Source organism: Gallinula chloropus, assembly GCF_964237585.1.
Source record: "Gallinula chloropus genome assembly, chromosome: 2".
NCBI lineage: Eukaryota > Metazoa > Chordata > Aves > Gruiformes > Rallidae > Gallinula > Gallinula chloropus.
Genome location: NC_140086.1, coordinates 116,518,317 through 116,541,344, shown reverse-complemented (window position 1 = coordinate 116,541,344; position 23,028 = coordinate 116,518,317). Strand labels below are relative to the sequence as shown.

The 23,028-nt window shown below is 41.7% G+C and overlaps 1 protein-coding gene across 1 annotated transcript; it reads right to left on the bottom strand.

Moving 5' to 3' along the window:
- Nucleotides 1-297: 297 nt before the first annotated feature.
- On the bottom strand, nt 298-22,643 carry EXOSC7 (exosome component 7). The gene is made up of 8 exons (XM_084280197.1): nt 22,535-22,643; nt 21,423-21,524; nt 20,637-20,731; nt 15,271-15,436; nt 10,774-10,844; nt 4,534-4,657; nt 3,460-3,615; nt 298-897 (listed from the first exon to the last, which is right to left on the bottom strand). The coding sequence occupies exons 1-8, from the start codon at nt 22,589-22,591 to the stop codon at nt 793-795; spliced, it is 876 nt and encodes a 291-aa protein (XP_084136323.1). The 5' UTR covers nt 22,592-22,643; the 3' UTR covers nt 298-792.
- Between the last annotated feature and the right edge of the window lie 385 nt (nt 22,644-23,028).

Genomic DNA, 23,028 nt, shown 5'->3' with positions numbered 1-23,028 from the left:
AGGGAATCCACTGCTTTGAAGACCTGGTGATACAACCTGACTGCACACCTGACCTGCCATCTTCCGCCTTTCCCTGTAAAGGACTGTTACTCACAGCCACTACACTTTTCCATCTGAATCAAACTCTTAAAAATTATGTTCCCTTCTACCTTAGCCATGCCCCTTCTCCTTAGCCACAGTGAGAAGTTTTGGCAAAGTTACTATTGTACCTGTTGGCAAGAGGGGATTGGGAGAGCTCTAGTAAGCGAAGAAGTCATGATTTCAAATAAGAATTGGCAACTTGGGACCATGTTGTGTTTATAGCAAAATCTAACCACTTTTTATTCAAAGAGAAATAAGATAATTTGAAGGAGGACTTCACTGAGCGCTGCTCTCATCTTGGTAAGTCAAGAGGCCAGGTTTTGGCCCAAAACCTGGCTTGCACTATACGGAGGACACCCCCATATACACTCTAGAACACAGCAGCTAGTCTGCAGAAGTGGAACACATGCAGGATTAAATAGAACCCACACCAGTCACACTTAAAAACAGGTTCAAGCACTTCCCAGGCCATTGCACCAATTTTTCCTGGTGCTCTTCCTAGGTGTGGAGGTTACCTGTATGGAAAACATCTCAAATTTACTTATTTGCCTTTAACTGCAGCTGTCTTTATGCTTAGTACCATTTTTAAAGCTCTCAGCCAGAAGGACAAAGGTACTGGAACAACAACAAAAAATATATAACCTTTTCCTATATACAAACTGACAAGATTGCACAATCAATTAAAAACAGTTTTGGACATTTAATAAAAACTCATCCCAGAAATCCAACTTTCTCCCGTGACGTCCCCAAACTCTCTTCTTCATCCAGAATCTTCTGAAGGGCAGCGTGCAAGGCCTTGCCTACTCTTTTTCCTGTCTGCAATGCAAAGAAAGCAAAACAGATCTGAGACATATGCTGTTTAACAGGAAGACAACTCTCACAGAACACCTCCTTTTGACAAATATTTTCCCTTAAATGATTAATATATGCCAACTGGTACCATAAACACATGGTTTTAGTTAAGAAAAATAGTGGTGGTGGAAGCTTCAGTTTAATCTGATTAAGTTTTGGGAAAATGTACACATAAAAAGGCAGTGCTCCCATTCATCAGAGAAGCATTCCAAGATCGTTAACACCAGACCTGTGCACAGCTGGATCACCCATGAGCACAAATTAAATTCACATCAGGCACAAGCACACATTCAAATTGGCCAGCACATGCAATATTCTAGCTGACAGGCAACCAGAGATACTTGAGCAGGGAAGCAGCCTGCTTATACAAAGTTCAATGTGCTCAGAACCAGCAGCCTGAATTTAGCCCAGCTCAACATCCTGTCATATGGCCAGAGAAGCCCAAAATGCAGACTGCCTGCGTTGCCAAATCAGTCTGTGGGCAGATTCTTCATTCTGATGTGCAATTCTGTACTGTGCAAGGACCTTAAAGGAGTTAACAGAAGGTTTTCTTTACAGAAATAAAACTCCAGCAGTGTAAAACCACCAGGATTAGCTCTGATAGCAGCCTCTGCTCTTCCCACGTGCACAGAGGTATGGTGGAAGCTGCAGGATGGGGAAACATTGGGCAATGCTAAAATAAAAGATCTTAAGGTAGTGGTACCTATTAGAGCTTTCCCAGGTTTTCTCCAAATGACCTGAAATATTGACTCCACACAGGGACAAAGAAAGCCCATTGGTCCCAGAAGAGCCAAAGGCAGATTAAACTGAGTTTATTTGCTCCTGATCAATGCAACAAAGCCTATGCCTGCCATACAACTGACCACAAAGCTCTCTTTCACCTACTGGTGACAAAATATGGCCCATAGTATCAGAGGAAATTTGGGAGAAGTTTTGCTGCAGCAGGGTAGCTGTCAATCCCAGACAGCAGGAGTCACGCTAAACGAAGCGGGGCGCACACAGGAATTCTACAGCTCCACACTGGGACAAAGACCACAGGAGCAGCCTGGAGTCCTGAGGGGTGATACACTGTACCTTCTTCTCCTTTAAACGTAGGATGGCATCACTTACACCAGATCAAAGTGAATAGGAACTGTGCAGAGGTTTGGTACTAGTACAACAGCACAATATTGTTGACATCTTATTCCTGCTTGCCTTTCTTACAGGTCAGGTCATACACTCAGTTAAAAAAAGCCTAATGCTGGCAGCTTCACAGAACTTTCCCACGAAACTGCCTTCCTATGAGATATGTCCTAGGAATATCTATTCCCTACCACTGGCAGGGCAAGCTGAATGCTCTGACCAGCAGCCAAATCATTAGGGAATGGAGGCGTCAAGCAAAGGTTATGCAGCTCCTCCACTTGACATTCCTGGGCCTTTTTGGCTTTTTTTCTTGGTCTCCTAATCAGGCTGCTGAGTTTGAGGCAGGGCCAAATAACTTCTGATCTCCCAGAAAACATCCTGGTTTCCTCTGGTCATCTTTAATCCTCACTCCATCAAACTGCTCACCACCCAGGAGTTACTTCTTCCAAGGAAGACACATCAGATGTCCATAAGAAGTTTCTTTAGGATGCCAAGGTAGAGATAACTCCCCCCTCTGCACATCTACACAGATGATAAGGGGGATAAGTGACCTCTTTGGATGCAAATAAAAAGCCCACCAGTACCACCAAGATTAGCACTCTGGCACGACACCATGAAGCTATGAAGTGCCATATATACTCAGCATATGCATTTTCTGCTTGGGACCAACTGTTTTCAAACTTGGCTCCAAGTTCTGCATTCCTCACTTCAGCCACGCTGAGATTAGTTCTGGAGCTCTAGGAAACGGAGCCAGCTCGAAGTATTTAATTCTCATTCTGACTCCAAGTTCAAACCCCAGTTCTGTCTCATGCTAGAGGCTAACCCCAGGCATGAGAATTTACACTGGAAGAGGGTTTTAAGAGCCTGAAGAAAGGTTTAAAATGGAATTCTTACAAACAACATCCAGATACTAGTATTTTTGTGGAGTAGGGGCAGAGCAGAAACCAAATAAAGGGACAAAGAAAAACAACAGTAAGATGAGAAGAGTAGGCTTATCACCAAACAAATGAGTTGTGCTAGAACACCAAGCACCAGCAATTCAAAGTTCCATTGCTACTTCCATAGGGAATTTGCCATGTTGGAAGTTTTGCTCTTTCAGTCTTTTAAGGGAAACACTGAGAGGGAATGTGGTCTCTAAAAATACTCTCAAAAGTTTATCAACTTCAGCTTTAGAATCTTACAGCTGTGAAACAACTGGGAGTATCATACATTTCGGGCATCTAAAAGTTTTAGATAACTTCTGTTAATTTCAGATGGTGTTTCAAAGGACCTTCAGGATGTCCCTTGGGCACCTAATAAAAGCATCAAGATTTCTGCTCTCAAAGTCCTTACTGAAGCTGTTCACATATTCAAGTGCCAGTATCATTCAGGACCATCAATAACTAACTGCTCAAAACTCCTTACCTCCATCATTTCAAAAATGCTCTCAGGATCTAGGCTGCCTTTCCCCACTTTCCTCAAAGAAGTGAGGGCACCTTTACTGGTCACAGAAACAAGCAGGCTGGCCAAGGAACAGGCTTCTTCCTCCAGGGTAGCATCCACCACATGCCTACATCCAATCTGTAAGTTAGTGACAAGGAAACATTTGAGTTAGCAGTTGTCCAAGCTTTTTATTAAGACGTTAAACTGTGAGCAGTAGCTCTCCTGGCTAGCTACAGCCTCCCTCCCTAACATCAGCTGACTGACTTGACAGCACAGTACTGAAACAGCCTCTGACCCCAGATTAAGTGTACGTGCATAACATAGGTGAGATAAACATGTCACCATTTCACAGTGTTTTCCTCTCTCAACATCCTTTCACCTATATGAAAGTCCAGAGTCCCCCTGTTCCCCAGACTCCAAGCATGGATTTTCCTTCCTAAAAGGTGAAAATTACACATGCTGAGACTTAGGTAAGCTCCCACTTCAGTGGGGGCCGTTTGACGATTTATGAAACTTAAGCTTCAAAGATTTGTCAGACAAAATTCCAGGTAACTAAGGTAATTTCCTGCACTGGAAAATGCAGCATCCAGCAAATCCAGCATTAGCCATGGGCTATATATGGAAAACTAAAACCTGCTTGAAAGGAAAGGACAGTACTGTGCCCACGAAAACAGAGTTCTGTCCCCAGCCACACATACTCATTGTGTAACTCCAGGCAGATCACACAACCTCTGTGCCTCACAATACCTGTTTATTTTAACATATTAAGTATCTGCTGCTCTGGCTGTTGAATATGGAGGAGATAAATAAACAAGTCTTCAGCATGCAAGAAAGTGTGTTTAAGAATCCATCAAGTGGAAATCTGTGAGAGATGGAAAAACATGAGCCTTATTTGGTAAAAGTTCTCCTTAATTTGGAGGCCAGGGATGAACAAACGTAGCAGACACCAACCATTTTGGTAACATAGGTTTCACCTCTAGGGAAAAAACAAACAGCAGGTGGAGTTAATAGAAACTCCAATCTCTAGGTAGAAGGTCAGAAATTTGTCAGGCTTACTTTGTTTAACGTGACTATGCAGGGCACATCATCCACGTTAAGTCGAATACAATCATAAGGGTCATCAGACAGCTCGATCTCTTTAGAGCCTTCTTCATCCTCCAGAACACGCACTTTGGGGATTCTGTGGAGACAAAACATGAAAAATCACTGCCAGATCAGATAACAAATGCAGGTGTCAAAGTCTCAACCCCAGGACATGCCCTTTCCTCTAAATGAGGCTAAATGTTGAGAAAAAAACCCAACCAGAACATTACCAAAGTATTACCAACTCACTCACTGTAACTAGGAAGAAAACATTGTAAGAAGGAAGATAATTACGATAAGATCATAATTTACATTATTCAAGCCATATATTTACATCATTCAAGCCATTAGAGTGTGAACAGGTTTTTACATTAATGTATGGGGAGCGACCCTTTTGGAATTTGCACAGTGCAATTCTGAACAATTCTTTGTCTGGAAGTACAGGAGAGAAATCATCAAGACTGAATCACAGAATCATAGGGGTTGGAAGGGACCTCAAGAGATCATCGGGTCCAACCCCCCTGCCAAAGCAGCTCCCTAGGACATATCACTCAGATAGGTGTCCAGGCGTGTCTTGAATATCTCCAGAGATGGAGACTCCACCACCTCCCTGGGCAGCCTGTCCCAGGGCTCTGTCGTCCACAGTGAAAAAGTTCTTCCGCATGTTGGTGCGGAACTTCCTGTGCTCCAACTTGCAGCCACTGCCCCTTGTCCTGTCCCCACAGACCACTGAAAACAGGCTGGCCAATTCCCCCTGCATCCCATACATAAGATATTTATAAATATTAATTAGGTCCTCCCTTAGTCTTCTCTTCTCAAGGCTGAAAAGTCCCAGCTCACTCAGCCTCTCCTCATAGGGGAGATGCTCCAGGCCCTTAATCATCTTCGTAGCCCTTCTCTGGACTCTCTCCAGGAGATCCCTGTCCTTTTTATACCAGGGAGCCCAGAACTGGACACAATACTCCTGGTGGGGCCTGACCAGGGCAGATTAGAGGGGGAAGATCACCTCCTTTGACCTGCTGGCCACACTCCTCTGGATGCACCCCAGGATCCCATTGGCTCTCTTAGCCACCAGGGCACACTGCTGGCTCATTGCCAACCTGTCATCCACCAAGACTCCCAGGTCCTTCTCCACTGAGCTCTTCTCCAGCAGGTCATCCCCCAGCCTGTACTGATACAGATGGTTATTCCTCCCCAGGTGCAAGACTCTGCACTTTCTTTTGTTGAATTTCATCTAGTTTCTCCCTGCCCAGCTCTCCAACCTGTCCAGGTCTCTCTGGATGGCAGTGCAGTGTTCCTGTGTGTCAGCCACTCCTCCCAGCTTTGTATCATCAGGTACTTGCTGGGGGTGGGTGCTGTTCCCTCACCAAGGTCGTCAATGAAGATATTAAACAAGACTGGACCCAACACTGAGCCCTGGGGAACACCACTAGTCACAGGTCTCCAGTCAGATTCTGCTCCACTGATCTCCACTCTCTGAGCTCGGTCTGACAGCCAATTCTCAACCCACCCCACTGCCCACTCATCTATCCCGTGCTCTCTCAGCTATCAGGATGTCATGGGAGACAGTATCAAAGCCTTGCTGAAGTCAAGGTAGATGACATCCACTGCTCTTCCTCCATCCACCCAGCTTGTGATGAGATCATAGAAGGATATAAGATTGGTTGAGCACAATCTCCCCTTGGTGAATCCATGCTGACTGCTCCTCATTACCTTCTTCTCTTCCAAGCTTGGAGATGGCATCCAGAACAAGCTGTTCCATCACCTTTCCGGGGACAGAAGTGAGGCTGACTGGTCTATAGTTGCTGGGATCCTCCTTCTTGCCCTTTTTAAAGGCTGGAGTGACATTGGCTATCCTCCAGTCCTCAGGCATTTCTCCTGTCCTCCAAGACCTGTCGATGATAGAGAGCAGCTCCGCAATCACTTCCGCCAGCTCCCTCAGCACACGTGGATGCATCCTGCCCGGGTCCATGGATTTGTGTGCATTAATCCCTTTGAGAACCACCCCTACCTCAACTAGAGGGAAGCTCTTCATTCCCCAAACACTCTTACTTTCATCCAGGATCCGTGGATCCTCCTGTGCTGTGGGTCCAAAGCTTGCAGACAACAACTACAGCTTGGCAAAGCTGTGGCATCAGTAGCAAATACTAGTAGTAAAGCTGTTCAGGAAAGGATGACACTAAACTAAGGAGACTTGGGGTAAAGATGACATCAGTCGATCCCTTTCTCTTTAGCAAGATGGGAAGACTGGCGAGATATTCTCATTCTTTAAGAAGTCAGAAGACTCTTCTGTTCTAAGGACAGCTTTACAAAAGCAATGACCAGGGATAAAATCCTGGGCAGAAGTCCAAGAAAGGCTTTCTCCTCCATTGTGAGTGATGAGCTCTCACAAATGAAGTAGACAGTCTCCTTATCAGCGATACTTACATTGTATTTGTTAGAGCTATTTAACGTTGGTTTTACAGGATGATTTAATGCAGCTTTCTTACCACAATTAATAAAGTTATTTAAAACAATTTAGTAGAAGATGGTATCTCAAGAGGCCAAGAAGTTTGCTGTTTTATATACCCTGATTTATGCTAGCTCCCACTGGGATGCAGGACTGGCCAGTTAAGCAAAGTCTTAACTGGCCAGTAAAACCTAGACATAGCTTAACCATACTGCTCTCACTTTCACACACTTCCACTTTCAAGATGTCCCTAGAAAGCAAACTTCAGTAACCACACAGATTGTGACCGCAACCTGTTTCGGACTCGGTGATGTCTTGAGGTCCCTTCCAACCCCTACAATGATTCTGTTTTTGTATTAGTACTTTTACAGTAGCATTGTGTCTTATAACTATCCTCTGGAGGTTACATTATTTTATGTATTCTGTATCAAACATCTTTTTTTAAAAGAGGGAGGACATATGGACTGCTTTTCCCCCCCTACCAATGCAAAGTGATTTCTGTTGTTCCCTGGAAGAGTATTTTAGTTATTTGTGTTATTTGTCCTACAGCTATGTGCAACAGCCAACCCTGAACAACAAATTCCCTAGGAGAACATTGGCCTGATCCAAGCTAAAACTCAAGCTTCCAGTAAGCAGAGCTGCCATGAGTGCTTTATCCTGAAATGAAACTCAAAATGCTTTGCAGAGTTACATAACAACTCACTGGAAATGCATCAAAGCCTATTCTGAGGTTAAAAATATTCCATTAAAAATAGATGGAATAAAGTCACAAGGTGACTAACCCTCCAGCTACACAGGACAATGGACAACACTGGACAAGAGCCTAGACAAGAAATGTGTGTGCCAGAGCAGTGTTTAAAAGAAGGAAGATTTCAAGAAAATCTGTGAGATTGAGCAATTTTAACTCCATCCCAAAATAGCTACGAAACCAGAGCAATGTTTAGTCTGCAAGAAGTAGTTGCCAGAATTAATACCTGAAAAATGCCTGCAAGGAGCTGTTTTGGCCAAGAACAGACGAGAGAGGTACAAATCAGAACAACTGCAGAGGCAAAAAGATAGTTGATCAGGCACAAGCACTGTAGGTGCATAAAAGGGGGTACACATACACACAAAATCTAGGCAAAGAGACCGTAGCACAATGCATTTCCAGAAAGCTGGAGATTTCCTCTACTTGCTTGTAGAGATTTCTCTTTAAGAACTAGCTGTGCATGTTTACTTTGCAACTTTTATTTTTCTGTTTTGATTTCTGCAACTAATCAGGGAAGAAATCTGTACAGCAGGACTGGAGTCACATAACAAACTGTAAAACCAGTTCCACCCTTGCAAGCAGGCATCAGTTCTGCCTCTACCATGCTGTCTCTAGCTCTGTTTAGCTAGAGGCTAAACTCCCTAGCTTTTTTGTCCCACAAGATGAAGTGTAATGCTACGTCCTGACACAGTAGCTACTGGTACATTTTGCGGTATCCTGGGTAAGTCCAGCCTTAAGCACTTTGGAGACACAGTTAAGAAAGTTTGTTATCTGCTATCTTTTGCACGTGATCTTGATACAGTTTTTAGAACATAGCAAACAGTACAAAATTCCAAGGAGTAAATGTCCCCCGTCCCCACCCCCCCTTCCCAAAACAGTTGTATTGTCATTGTTCCATGCCCGAAGGGGATATGATGAGTCAGGACAGACATACAAACAATTCAAATCCCACAATTCTTGCACAAAATTATTTAAATCACAATTTTGCATTTACTAGCCCTAAAGAAAAATGTGTCCACAGCTACTAAAGAAATGGTTAGAGTAAGATTTTAAGGATGAAGCTGAGGTTTTCAAACACCTATCTGAACATCTAAAAATTTGTAGCTTCAAAGAAAAAAGAATCAGCAGCCTGAGCTCTTGTTCCAAGGCTGCAGTCAGGGCTGACAAAGATCTGAAAACACTTATAACAAAAACCTGGTTGTAAACAGATTATGAAAAGGCAAGTAAGCCTCAAAGAGGGACACACACATCAAGGGAAGTTCAGAACACTTAATCTGGAGCGATCTTCAACCTGACATCTTGTCTCGCTGGGACAATAATATTTTATGGAGAGTGGGCAGCTACTCTGAACAACCTTGTGGCAATCCAAACAAAACTTTGTAGGTACCAAAGGAAAGGGAGAGGACTAGTGAATGAGGACAACAGGTTTTAACAGGTTTTCCCTTAGAATCTCAGCTCTTGACTTACTGAGCTCGTATGAGATTAGATGTACTCGCTTTCCCCACTCAAATCAATAAGACAGGGTTTTCACAGGCCAAAAATCAAGAATCTCTGCACTGTGTCATACTGTACCACATTTTGATTTGATAGACAACTTTCACAAGACTGTGGATGCTGGCCCACAAATTAAAAACTACATGAAAGATATGGGTTTCAAGAGAACAAAGCAGAAACATTACACTCCCCACGTTGCCTGTGTTCCCAAAGCAAAAGGGTTTTTTTTACTTTTTAGATGATCTTCCCTTTTAATTGAGAACTAGGATTCTGGTTGAAGTAAGAAAAAAAAAGACTTAGTTATCTCGTAAATAAAGTACGTGCCTTGGATCTGCAAACCAACTCACATGGAAGCACCTGTTTTAACCCTAAGACTTTTGCATCTCACACACAAAGACACAAGGATTTCTTCCCTTCAACATGCTGTCGTCAACTCCTTCCATGAGCCACTACATTTGTGACAGTATTTCTTAATGCTGCAAAACAATCTACTGCTGAAAGTTACCACTGAGAACTTGATTCACAAGGGAAATTTCTCAGCAATACAACGATACTGTAGAACTAGATGGAATCTTCCCTCAGCCCCTTTCAAAGTGTTTAAATCCTGACATGGTGCCTGCCTTCAACAGTGCATTGTCCTCGTCTTGCACATACCTTCCCAGCTCCAGCACTGTGTGCTCATTCCCTGATGAATAAGCCAGAACTACGTGAGTGATTTTAGCAGATCTCTAATTTACAGCTGAAGATCAATTTGAGATCCACTTTCAAAACATTTATGCCTGCGTGAGTCTAACTTTTGCACCTCTTCCAGCTTCTTTTGCTACATAAGATTTTAGCAAAGCTGTTCACTAGTTTCTTTCTCAAGGGTTCTACAACTCTGTATTCCCTTTCATCTATAAAGAAGATAAGAACATTAGAAAAATATTATTGAATGTAATCATTACAATACATTCATTCTACTACGTTTTCTTCTTCCATTTTCTGAATTAAAATATATGGGGCAAAGTTCTTTTAAAGATGTATCATTTCATACTCTCCACAGTCTCTCACCACTATTTTTGCCTCTTAGTTTTAAAAGGACCTTTGGACTAACAGTTTATGAGAAAGAACATCAGAAGTGGGAAGACAGGGCTAACTACAAATCGACAGTGACACTGACAGAGAACTTCTCATTCAGGATCATCACCTATCAGTAAATACTTCTTATTTTAAACTCCCAAGGCACCAACACAAAGACCTCCAAGTACTTGCAACAAAAACTTTCTATCAGGACAGTTTTTTCTGGATCTGGCTCCAGAACAAAAGCTATATTGTGAGCCTGTCTGTGCAGGCAATGCAATATAACACTTGGTTAGAAACCGAATTAAAGTCATGTTACTTGCATGCAAATGGACTGCCTTGTATCTGAATGCAACTTGCCCTAGTTATTTCTTATTTAAGTAGTTAAGTGTTAAAAATCCTTAGTTCGCAGAGAGCCCTTCTCTTCCGCTTCCATTCACATGGAATGAGATCTGTGCTTTACCTTGTGTTAAAAAGAGCTGCCTTCACTGCGAGAGAGATGGCATCAAAGAGGTTCCCACCACATTCCAATAACTGGGGAAGAAAAAAAGAATCTCTTTAAAAGAAAAAATCAGGCTGAACCAACTCTTCATTTTACTTAAACCTACTTGAAAAAGCACAAAATTAAGAACCAGAACAGGTTTTTAGAAAACAAAGTTGCCTTTAAAGCTTATCTATGAAAAGAACCAACAGATGGGAAGTTAAGGTTTCAGCTAACTGCATTATACATACAAAACAGAAGAGTTAATGCACTTCGTAATAAAATTAATGATAAAATGTAATAATAGAAGGTGAAATGAAACCACCGTTCTTATTTTTCTTGGGCTAAGGCTCTGAACTAGACTATAACCAGAATACTTTTTATAAACATAACATTTGTTCTTTAATGCTACATCAAACCAATCCACTTTCTATAATTCATTTCAAAGACAAGTCTTTTTTTAAATATCAGCTGGACAAACCCAACTGGTAGAACTGTTTTCAAAAAAGCAACATAAATTGTCACTCAGAACACGTTATGAAAAGCTAGTTACAGAAGTTATCAAGGCACACTGATTTAGTCTCTGTGGAAAAGGAGTCAACAGCAGGTTGTTTTATAGCTGAAAAGGATCTAAGGAAATCCTAATGTCTACTTCTTGATAACACTAATTTGAATTAAAGTGCATGGAGGGAGTCTAGTTGAGTTTCTTCCCATGAAGATCAGGAGAACAACAGCACTGCATACTACAGGAAAAAGCAGGGCTTCCTTAACCTGTAATACCTTCTTCTGGCTGACAAACAACTCAAAGGTTTATTAGGCTGTAGTCTACTGTTAGTTCTCTGACAAGCTCCACCCTGAGCTGCCACTACTGTTCTACCAACACACACATCCTCAGCAAGCACTTGAAACTACTTCTGCAAGAGCATCTGAGTGCTTCTCCACTACATCAATCTGTGCCGTACGATGAGAGCAAAACAAGTTTTGCGACGCTGATTGCATTGATTGTTCTTCAAAATCTATTTAAGAATGAGATAAACTCCTGCACTGGAAGCAAATCATAAATCAGATATTCTGGAAAGACAGTTTATTTTTATGAAGACAGACTGAACCGTGTAAAAAGAATGACAAAAAGTTGGCATAGGAAGCTAAATACAAAGGCGATCGAATTATCTCCTTGCAAACAGCTGCTGGATACAGAGAGGTTAACTTGCCACTTTCAGTCATTATTGGATTTTACTGGGTAACACAATAAGCCCCACAATATCTTTGTTATTAAAACACAACACTGGGATGTGCCTGTACTGTTGCTAGGCTTATGTTCAGGCTGCTGTTCTAGAGCCTTAGACAGTGGCACCAAGAGGCCAGGAACGCAGCTTGCATCCAGCACGGTAGGACAATTCCTCCATGAAAAAATGAACACTGCTTTTCAGCTACAAAAAATGAACACCTTGCACTGGGATCCCCCCATTTTTATTCCCCACCTGCCTCCCCAAAGGACTAAAGAACTCTGCCCAACTGTGAGTTGTTGGAAGCAAAGGAGCCTTTAGAAAGGACTGGGTTTATTTTGCTGATATAGACATGAAAAACTGGGGTGGGAAAAAAGTGGAAACATTGTAGACTTTGCCTTATTCAAGGAAGTGTTTCCTCCAAAAGGACAGATTTCTAAGTTGGGGGGTTTTTTTGGTTGGTTTTCTTTTTTTTCCCCCAAATGGAGAAGGTAAAAGATGAGGAAAGCCTTCAAGGGATGCTCAGTACTGAACTGCTAAAATTTCAACTGAAGCAAATGCACAGCTCCCCCCCCAACACACAATATACTGTGATTGGTAGGGAAGGCAAAGAGATGGCAGACTTGGATTCTTCTTTCTCTGCCCTGCAGGCTACTGGAGCACATTATGTGGGGAGGGCTATACATGTATCCAAAAAACCCTCAAAAATGTCTAGAAGCTTATTTCTGACATCAGTGATGAGGAAGGTGAAAGAAATTGAGGGAAAGTCAGGGAGGGTGAGAGCAGGCTTACAGTTTCACAGTACTGTGGATTCTCCGCATTCAGAAGCTACTCTTCAGAAGCTGAATGCCTTCTATTATCAAAAGAGAATGCACAGATTTTGAAAGGGCAAAGTATGTATTACTGACCTCTCACCCACATCTGCGTCCATATGTCTGCATCTTTGTAGTGTGCATAGTCAGTTTCTTTCTAGTCTGTCTGCACACAACTGCAGCACCTCTCAAGCACAGTGACCATCAGAAAACGTTTGAGATGAGGTTTTAATTGATGAACTCTGCATGAATCTGCAAAATATGCCATTTTCTCTCCTTCAACTTTGCATATCTCCAATTCTGTTGAGAGGCAGGACCCAAATACAGATGCTTTGATCAAAACACAGATGGCTGAATTCCACAGCAACAAAGTATCTCTGGGTTCACAATGTTCCTTCTGGGTTTGTGTCTTTTGGAATGAGAAACTTGAAAACAAGTCCCTTCCCACCTGGCCACAAGGTACCAGTAGTTTCAGGCTTCTGACAGATTTAAGGCTTATTTTCCCTCCAACTTAACTATGCAACACAAACGCTGATGTGAACTATTTCCAGGAATTCTGAAGGAAAACATCATACAAAGGTCTCTTAATAAGCATTGTTATTATATTTAGAATCTGCCTCCCTCAATTGATGAACAATGTGACTCGTAGTGCCTTATACTAGCACAAGTGTCATATTTTCACCACGTACCAGTAAAATACAACTCTGTAAGACTAACGTAGCAAGAGCAGCTTCAGGAAAACCTGTAGGTATCAAGCGCCTACATCAACTATAAACTATCACATGTCTGCTATTTAGAAGGGGAAATGATACAAATACCTCAAAAATGTGAAAATACAGAGGAATAGGATGGAAAAAAAAATGGAGGAGGAACAGAATAAGGGGTGAATGTTGACTGTATCTTGATCTAAATATACCAGCAGCTCTTCAATGGCTCAGATACAAAATCACTGCTAAGACATTAAAAAGGGTCCTTAATGTTAGAGTCCTAATTAGGAACCTAATTTTCCTAATTCTTCATTGGCATTGTAAATAAAACTAAATGTAAAATTCATCATATAACATAGGTCTTCACCTTTGTAATTCTGGCACAGCTAGTAGCATAAGAAATCCAAGGCTGTTTTTCTCTGCAGCTCTGGACAATGAACAAACTTGTCCAGGAAGAATCAGATAATGACCAGTTATACCTCCTACAAAAGCTATACAGAACTACTTAGGCAGCAGTCAGCTTTATGAGAATCGTTGTTTATGCAGTGTTTATGCAAAGTTAGGCAGTACATTGCTTAAATAAGCACAACATTTAATAATCTGTACCTCTGCCTGTAATTACCTAGTCACTAAAGGCCCCAACGTGATTTCTCAGAACTAACACTTCATTCCCTATTAACTATGCCAAGCTCCAACAAGCCAGTGACTGGGACTGTTAAAGCACTCTGCACTGGTACATATTTGATCATTCTGAATGTGGGCCAAGTCACGGTATGTACCATATCTACTAAAATTAGGCTAATGCTGTTGCTTTTGAAACACCTAATGGACTAAATTTCACATTTATTAAGGTCTTGGTCTGAACGTCCTTGGTTTGTTTAACAAAAGCTTGTTTGTTTGGTGGGTTTTTTTGCAGCATGGGATGACATTTTGCAAGTAATTTCATAGACACTGATGAATTCCTGTGCATAAGATCCCCCAACATATTTTCAGTTATAATTTGACAAACAGAAATTCAACTTTGGACTGTTAAGAATTGGAAATAATGCTCAGGAGAGTCTGACTTGCAGGCTTCTATTAAATTCCCATGTCAGAATGCTGTAAATACAGAATACTTTGGAAAATGAGCTGATTCATGCACAAAACTTATATGCATAAAATTCAATTTCCATGTTTTAATGGGAAGAAATACTTGGTTTCTCTTCTACATTAAATATATGTACACCACTTTCATCAAAAATGCCTAGACCAAACGTAACTTTTACCAGAAAAGTCTCTATTTTACTCCACTGAATGAGCAGGGATAACAGTGCAAAGAGGTAGACAGGATGGATAGTTATGTCAGGGCTAACATACACCCATGCTGGCTTACACTGATCAGAATGATACGTTTATTGTTATGTCTACCTTGGAAAATGCTTTAGCCTTCCTTAATGGCTATTTCCTTATCAATATAAAATCACTGATTTCTATCAGACAGATTTGGGAGTATTCAGCGAGGTCTGCAGTAGAGCAGTGGCATCAACGAGAGCAGAAAAAGAGCAAGCTGGAAGCAGTGATTAACTATTACAGCTAGATTCACAAGCAAATGTCAATCCTACTCTGTGATACATCCTGAAGCACTGTATCACATTATGAGAAACTTTTTTTTACAGGAAAATAGCCATAGTTATGCTAAGTCTGTCAGGGCCTTGAAAAACATCCTTGAATCTTAGTTTTCATTTCCATACTTACCAATACATCAACATAGAGAATCCAGCAGTTCTCTCTGGGATTAATACAAAGCAATTTCAAGTCTATGGTTTTATCACTGCTAAATACTCTGTAGAGGGTATTTGCTAACTCTGAACCAAGTTCTTCTCCACCTCGGCCTTCAAATTCAGGAGTAGCATTTGCAGAACTAGATAAAGAAAGAAAGAAAAAACCAAAACACTTTCACTTCTGAATCAACCAATACCCAAAGAAAATTTCTTAAATATAAAGCATTAGAAATATCTAAGGATTTATTTGTACAAGAATAAGCTTCCTATCTATATATTATTTCCATTTTGCATAAGAAAATGTCTTGATGCAGATAATACACCTACATTTTGCTACAAACTATGACACTAATTAAATTCCACTACCATCTTCCATTCCAGACGTTACAGTCTTAAAGCTGGTGAATCCTCTCAGGGATTATTTCTTAAGTACTCTCATCTTCTATCAGCTCAACCCTTTCAAAAATAAAAAAGCCAAAGAAATCAGTACTAAGTCCAGAAGGGGCTAACGACAGCCTACTGGAGTTGAATGTTAAATTAACACGATAAGAGAGTGGCTATGAAGAGAAAAATATAACAATATGACAAGTAGAATATGTTTGGGGTGGGTTTTTTAAATGATATGACTGCCTGACCTTAATTGGTAATTTCTCTGCTGAGTATACTCTCTGCTATCAAGTCACTTACAGGTAACAGCTCATTACTTTCATCCAATGCAGCTTATGGAGATCAACATCTAAAGGATATTTTTTTCCAGAAGGACTCTGCAAAAGTGTGTGGTCTTCACTCCCCTGATTCCAACAGAACAAAATTTGTTTACGAGCAGTCACGCAAGAAAGTCCTTGGGTGCTGCAGCCTTGTACACAGCTAAGAACAAAATTCTAACAATAAAACAGGCCTACAAAAAGAAACAACACACAGAAAACAAACAAACAAAAAAAAAAGCACCAAGCAAATAAACCTCCACCTCCAAGTTACAATGAAACCAAGCAGAAACATCCAGAGAAGCATAAACAGCAAAATAAATATTCTGAACCCAACCTCTGGTTTACAGAGAGGGCAAGACCATTCTCAAGCAGCAGTGCTGTGGCACATATTGCAGATGGGTTTTAAATAAACTAGTTAGACCCCTCTCCAAACTAATTTCTCATTGCAGCACACAGGAAAGGAGATGGTCCCACAGAATTACTCAGATTTGTTCCAAATCTGTAATAGCAAAGCCTTGCATTCTTCCTCCTGGGGACCTCTGAGTGCCAATTTCTCACATATGTTTTGCTTCCATATGATTGATACAAACTCTTCAGATCAGGCAAGCATTCAAAAGAAAACAAAGGCTTGGAATATAATCCCTTCACCTTTAAAAACCCAGTAACTAAAGATTCACACTACCTAGATATGACTTAAACTATCAAGTGAGCTGTATCAGCAAGACTGCAGCGCCTATAAAGGAAATCCTTCCCTCACAGTAATTCTCTCAGCTTGTTCTTTTGCAGAACTGAGGGAAACTCAGAACACCAGGAAAAGCTACTGAATTTTGTAGAAGCCATCTGCTGCTTCTATAGCCAGGTAGCACTATTCATGCATAAAAGAAATAAATAAATTACTGCAAAGCAAGCACTGACCTATGCTTCCAAATTACATCTGGAACTTGAGTAAGCACTGCAAGTGCAACGTAGTATATTATTAACAGTTGCCTTAACACTGGACACCAAGTTTGTAGGATACAATCACATCTAAGTAGAAGCTAATTTGGGAAATACATTGGGTCAGGCCTTTCCACTGTATTGAACAAGCATTTTATCCATGGAAGAAGCTTTCACACAACTAGGTTGCTCTGTTCAACCCATTCTGTTTACAAGTATGGTTATGCAAGCAGCATGAGTCTTACACTAAGTTGAAGAGAACCATAGAAACCTCACTCTATACCTCATCAGTATTTCTAAACATGAAGATTTATCAAATATTATAGCTTTTAATTATAAATGGCTGCTTTTATAGTAAGAGGAACGTAAGACTCAATTGGGATATTACTGCAAGTTTTGCTGTGCTTTAATTCCATTATTATTTTAATACATCAATTCCTTGCTATCAAAGTGAAATAAAAAAGTAATTAGTGAAATAAATAAGTTATTATCATAGTACCCTGCTCTGTGGTAAATACTGCCACCCAACGTTCACAGACTATTGCAGTACTGGTTAAAATACAAAAAAGGGCTAACACGAATAAAACAAGCTTTTTGGCGTTTTCTTTTACAGAGCACAGGTAGCGGCCAAGTAGAGCACAGAATTTCTACTCCTGAAGAGGATGTGATGTTAAAGACTTTTAAAACCACTTCAGTGTCACAAAACAATCAAGACTCCTACAGCATACAGATGCTTTTAACAGATCTCTACTTCCAAGCTCCCTGCTGTTACTAGTGAAAACCTTCTTCTCACAGTAGTTAAATACTTCCCATCTGTTGCTCAGGCCATTAATACTATAATCTACAAAGTAAGTAATTATAGCAGAGAGAAAACAGTTAGTTAAACAAAAGCTTACAGGTATTTTCCTAGTATACAAGGGCTATCATTGCTGAGAGGATATTCTTAAAGCCGTATTTACTTCAAGCAACCAAAATCAGATTTCTATTCTTGCACCAAAAGAAGCCTACAATAATTTAAAACATGAAGACAGACTCGCTGTTTTAGAACCAGCAGGAAATTAACCACTTCACTAATATTCTACCCTTCCAGGGAGTAGCCAGAAGATACCATATTTATGACACATCTGAACTGACAAAGCAGTCCCAGAAATAGATAGACCTGAATTGGTAGATCACTGGAACAGGTTGCCCAGAGAGGGGGTGGAGGCCCTATCCCTGGAGATATTCAAGGTCAGGCTCTGAGCAACCTGATCTAGTGAGGATGTCTCTGCTCACTGCTGGGGGGTTGGACTAGATGACCTTTAAAGGTCCCTTCCATCCCAACACATTCTATGAATTCAGGTCCAAGTGCTGCCTGTGTTAACATGATTATGATGATATTCAAGCTTATGACTCTACAAAGATGTGGACTACCAAGGGTCTGGACTCAGTCTAATCAAAACGGCAACTCTGCCAACATTGATTTACTAACTGAGGTCACTGCCTGGTCAGTCTTCCAGCATTAACAGCCAGGGTGGGTGTCATCTACAGTGCTGATGGGCAGAAAGGATATCATATAGTGCACAGACTTGTTCTATGATAATTTCTAGTATCAAAAATCAGTGCCTCAAAAGTCATCTCTTCCAGAGACTAGCATTAAAGTCTGTCTCAAAATGCTTCTCAGATTTTAGGTTAAGGACTCAGAGCAGAATGAAGAGAAACAGAATACTAGGGCAGGAAAATACATACACGATCCAGCAAGTGATTATTTTCAGCAGTACGAGAAGCCATTAAAGTTTCTGGAAATAAACATTTTAAGATAGCAAACGCTGCACTCTGAGGCTTTTATTACTAGTTTCAACACTATAAGAGGCAAGTAGAACACACAGGAACATCATCACGCCATGCGGTATATCAAACTACGCTCAGTTACTACCACCCAGTGGCAGCCTGAAAAAGCATCAAGAGTACTCAGAGCATCCCATTTCCCTTCACAGAGAACAAGCAGCTCCTACCTCACATTTTGTCTTTTGGATCTTTCTGGAGGGTGGAGGTCACCTCTCCCCAGTGCCACAAACATGTGAGAAGTGACTATACTTCTCTGAAAGTTAGACTTTTGGTCTGGTTTGTCGCAGAAAGTAAGGATTATGTGTTTCTAGAACTGACAAGATCCATCTTGCACAATAGTGCTGTGCATCTCCCTCCCTTCTTCTTATGAAGCAGAGACTCACAGTTAGAAAGTGCACCTCACAATAATCTAATAGAGTTTTACTAACGTTTACATGCATATGAAAGAAGTGTCACATAATTGCAACATCCCCAAAGACCACTTGCTGTAGTAAGGCAATACTCCAGGAAATGTCCCTGCTCTCACTGGGCTCCCTTCAGATAGAAGCCACCAGAACAAAGCAGTTGCTATTTAGGTTATTTCATACATGAGTTTTATAAAGCAGTCAAGCTCAGATCCCCTCTGCTGGCAGGACCACATTTGAGAAGATCACCTTTCTGTCTGACATTTTTTAAACAGTAATCATAGACAAACCATTAATTCAAAAGCGAATCCTTCCCTCTGCAAGCTGTAAGCTTCCACAGTTTGACACCGTGATGTATAGAGGTTTGGTCTTAGAAAAGGCTGCATAATATGAGAGGGATACAAATGTTAAGGCAGATACAGCCACTTGGGTCAGAAAGATTAACAGATACACACTTAGTAGCTCTCATATCTTAGCTTTACTAATAGTATATTGGTTTAACATCAGAGTAGCAATAGTTTTTAATAAAGGTTGCCTGCAAAACAGCTCCCTTGACAGTGGCAAGGCTTTTCTGAGAGGTTCCCAAAGTACATTACTTCATCAAGTACAGCTTTAGGAAGCCTGCAAGACATGGATACTGGAGCTTCAGAGGGCAGAGAGTCTGGAATAACTTTGACATGTCAGTATGCTAGCTCAGAACAATCCAAAAACAAGAGCTTCCAGTTTTCTTCTTGCTTCCTTCTAATTCAAGCACATGTAAGACTGTAAGGATCAACAATAGTCCACTTGTAGCACAAAGCCAGAAAGGGGATTAAAAGGGAACAGCATTTTAGCTAACATAATACTGATTCACTGATAAATATAACTATATTTTCTAATTAGATTTTGCATCTGAAGTTTACAGTGAGGATTTTTTGTAAATCAAATGGGTTTGTACAGAACACACTTCAAACCTTTTCTGTGGCTTTCAAAGACAACATAAGCAAAATCGATTAAGTAACAGGCAAAGTACAGTCTGCATCCAGAAATTATTTTCTTCTGGAATACTTTATTTTTGAAATATATTATTTCTGTAACTATAAAAAAGACAACTGGCACTGTAATCAGAAAGTCATATTAAATGTATGTGCAACTGAACTGTTAGTCATTTCAACTGCAGTGATACTATGCAATCTGGGATTTCTTTAACCTGATTTCATCCTTTAACTTTTTTTTTTTTTTTTCTTATTTTGGGTCTAAAGAACCAGCAGAAAGTTCTGGAGATTTTACTGTTTCAATAATGGTGAATAACTTGTTTCTATTACTCACACCCTTATGGGAGGTTAGAGAAATAAAGGTATAAACCCCCAAAGATTGGTAAGATCTGATATTTCATTTATTCCAAATGTATCTGTTTCATTTATTCCAAATGTATCTGTTTCATTTATTCCAAATGTATCTGTTTCTTTCTCTTCTAGTATACTAACCAGTCAACAAAGAATTCCAGGTAACCTTCATCTGGTTTCTCCAACTTTGGCGTTCCCATTTCAGCTTTTACACCTACCAAAATGTCAGTGTGCCCCTGTTAAAACAAAAACATACCACACAACTAGAATTATATTCACAAAACTACTTGGTTAACTTAAATGCCTATGATAAGAACACATTTCTACCTTTCAATTATCTGCACTAGTTACTCTATGACAGTGAACTTAAAATCATGATAGGTTTTAGGGGGTTTTTTAAAGGAAAGGCTTCAGAAGAACAACATTAAACCTAAGAATTTCCAAGCAATTACCATGCATATCAGCTTTCTCTAGATTAAAAGGACAGTTCACATCCATGATTTCTCCTATTATTTTGGTTCTGGAAACGACTATATCTGCAGAAGCTTTATTATATTGCAGTGTGTTCATCATCTTTACAGTGAACACATGCCAGATACAGTTTTGCTTCACTCTAAAGGAGTGGAATTGTTTTTTCTAGTGATGAGGCACAACAGAAATTTCATTTTTCAAGATTAAATGGGAGATTAGTTCAGATTGAAGGCTTTTAGGGTAATTCACTGTAAATCTAGCTTGAGGAGGTTAAGCCAGAGAATTATATATCCTGTCATTACTTCCTTAACCCACAGTTTCAGTAACCGCTATGTATACACACGTTTTATGACAAGTGCAAACCCACCTACAAATAGCCCCGGCTTACATTAAAACTAGTCACCTAAACCAGAAGTTTCATCAGGAAGACACACGATCCCTCAGAAATTTACCTACCAGCTTTACTCTTGCAGATCCACTTGTGTTTGACACAACATCTGTTTCTACTTCTGCACATCTGTAGTCTTCACAGCCACGGCCGTCTACACGAAGGTCCTCCTAAGTATGACAATACACTGTGCTTCAGGGAATCAGTAATGAGAAGTTAAAGAAAATAAAGAATCCGTGACTTTCAAGTTTCCTTTTCCTACATCAAACACAACGGTAAAATTAATATAAAAGCAACAACTCCCAGTTTCATCGCTCACTTTCATTTAAGAGCACAACAGAACCAACTGTGCTTTTCCATTCACCTCTCATTTATCTAGAGCTGGCAACGAGCTCTCTGCAGACAGACCTGAACTCCTGCACTACTTCCACCCTGTTTCAACAGGCAGCTTCAGACTACGAAAGCGTAAAGGTCTTGGCTTTAAAAGGCACTTTACCCAACACAGCAGGTATCTATCTCAGGACACTCACGTGCTGCACTTTTACATATGCAATTAGGATGCAGCATACAAAAATAACCAACAGCGTTCTAAAACGCTTTCATCTGTTTGTGTATCAAAACCAGGTATCATACACCCTCAGAAGCGAGTTTATCCCCACTAAAGTAGGGGGTTTTGCAGTGAAATACTTTGCCATGCGCAGTCCTTTATCTTTGACGTTTCTCCCACACAGATCCTTCAGTCTTCGTTCTAGCTCCGCTCGCTGTTCCTTACCTCAACGACAGCCTACGACCCCATACAACGGCAAAGGCTTGAGAACGAGCGATGGGAGGCGAAGAGGAGACCAAAACCGAAAAGACCACATTCACGCCCCGTCCTCAGCCTGCCGCCCGTTCAGGCGTCCTGCTCCCGGTGTGCTTGGGTGATCGCCCCTGGGCTTTACCCCCCCAGACACAAGGCAGTGGAAAGCAGCCTCCCTCATGCCGCCCCGCACTCATCCCAGGGAGAGAGCCCGGAGGCACAAGGCGCTTCCCTGCCCCACGCCTCCCACAGCAGCGCTCGCACTGGCCACAAGTACGGCCGAGCCGGCCCGAACGACTTCCCGCTCCCCCGGGGAGGAGGCCCGGCCTCCACGCCGCCCCGAGCTAGCGGGACCTCCCGCGAAGAGCCCGTCGCCGCTACCTGGACGCCATGCAAAATGTAGATCTTCTCCGGCTCGCTCAGCACCGCGGACGCCATGGCTCCCTGCCGCGGGGCACTTCCGCTTCCGGCGCCCGCGCACCGCCACCGCCGCGGCTGCCGACGACCGACGTTACCCCAGCGGGAAGGGGCGGGGAGGCGCGCACCATCCCTGCCCTCGCCTGACGCCTGGCGGCGGGCGGGGCTGGCGCCTGAGGTGGACCCTGCGCCTGTGCACTGCGGGCTCTCTGGTCGCCATTATTGGCGTCCGCACTCAGGGCGGGCGCGTTGCCTTTCTCAGCGGCACGGCGGGGCGTGCAGCCCTGCTTTCCCGCAAAATTCTTTCGTGCTGCTGGTCGGACACCCTGCACCCCGAAAAACGCCCCCTCCAAGAGGCTGGCACTTGGGGTGAACCAAAGGGGCTGTGCCCGCTCCCTTGCCAAAAAGCTCCTGGAAGGAGCCTGTGAGGAATATCCGAGCAGGGGAAGGGCTTGTTC

Excerpts from the sequence above, each read along its gene's own strand:
- EXOSC7 (XM_084280197.1), bottom strand. The coding sequence starts at position 22,591 with ATGGCGTCCGCGGTGCTGAGCGAGCCGGAGAAGATCTACATTTTGCAT. Across the intron at positions 10,845-15,270 it reads TTCTCTATGTTGATGTATTG|TTATTGGAATGTGGTGGGAA; the intron begins GTAAGTATGGAA and ends TTTCTTCCCCAG. Across the intron at positions 898-3,459 it reads GCATTTTTGAAATGATGGAG|ACAGGAAAAAGAGTAGGCAA; the intron begins GTAAGGAGTTTT and ends TTTGCATTGCAG.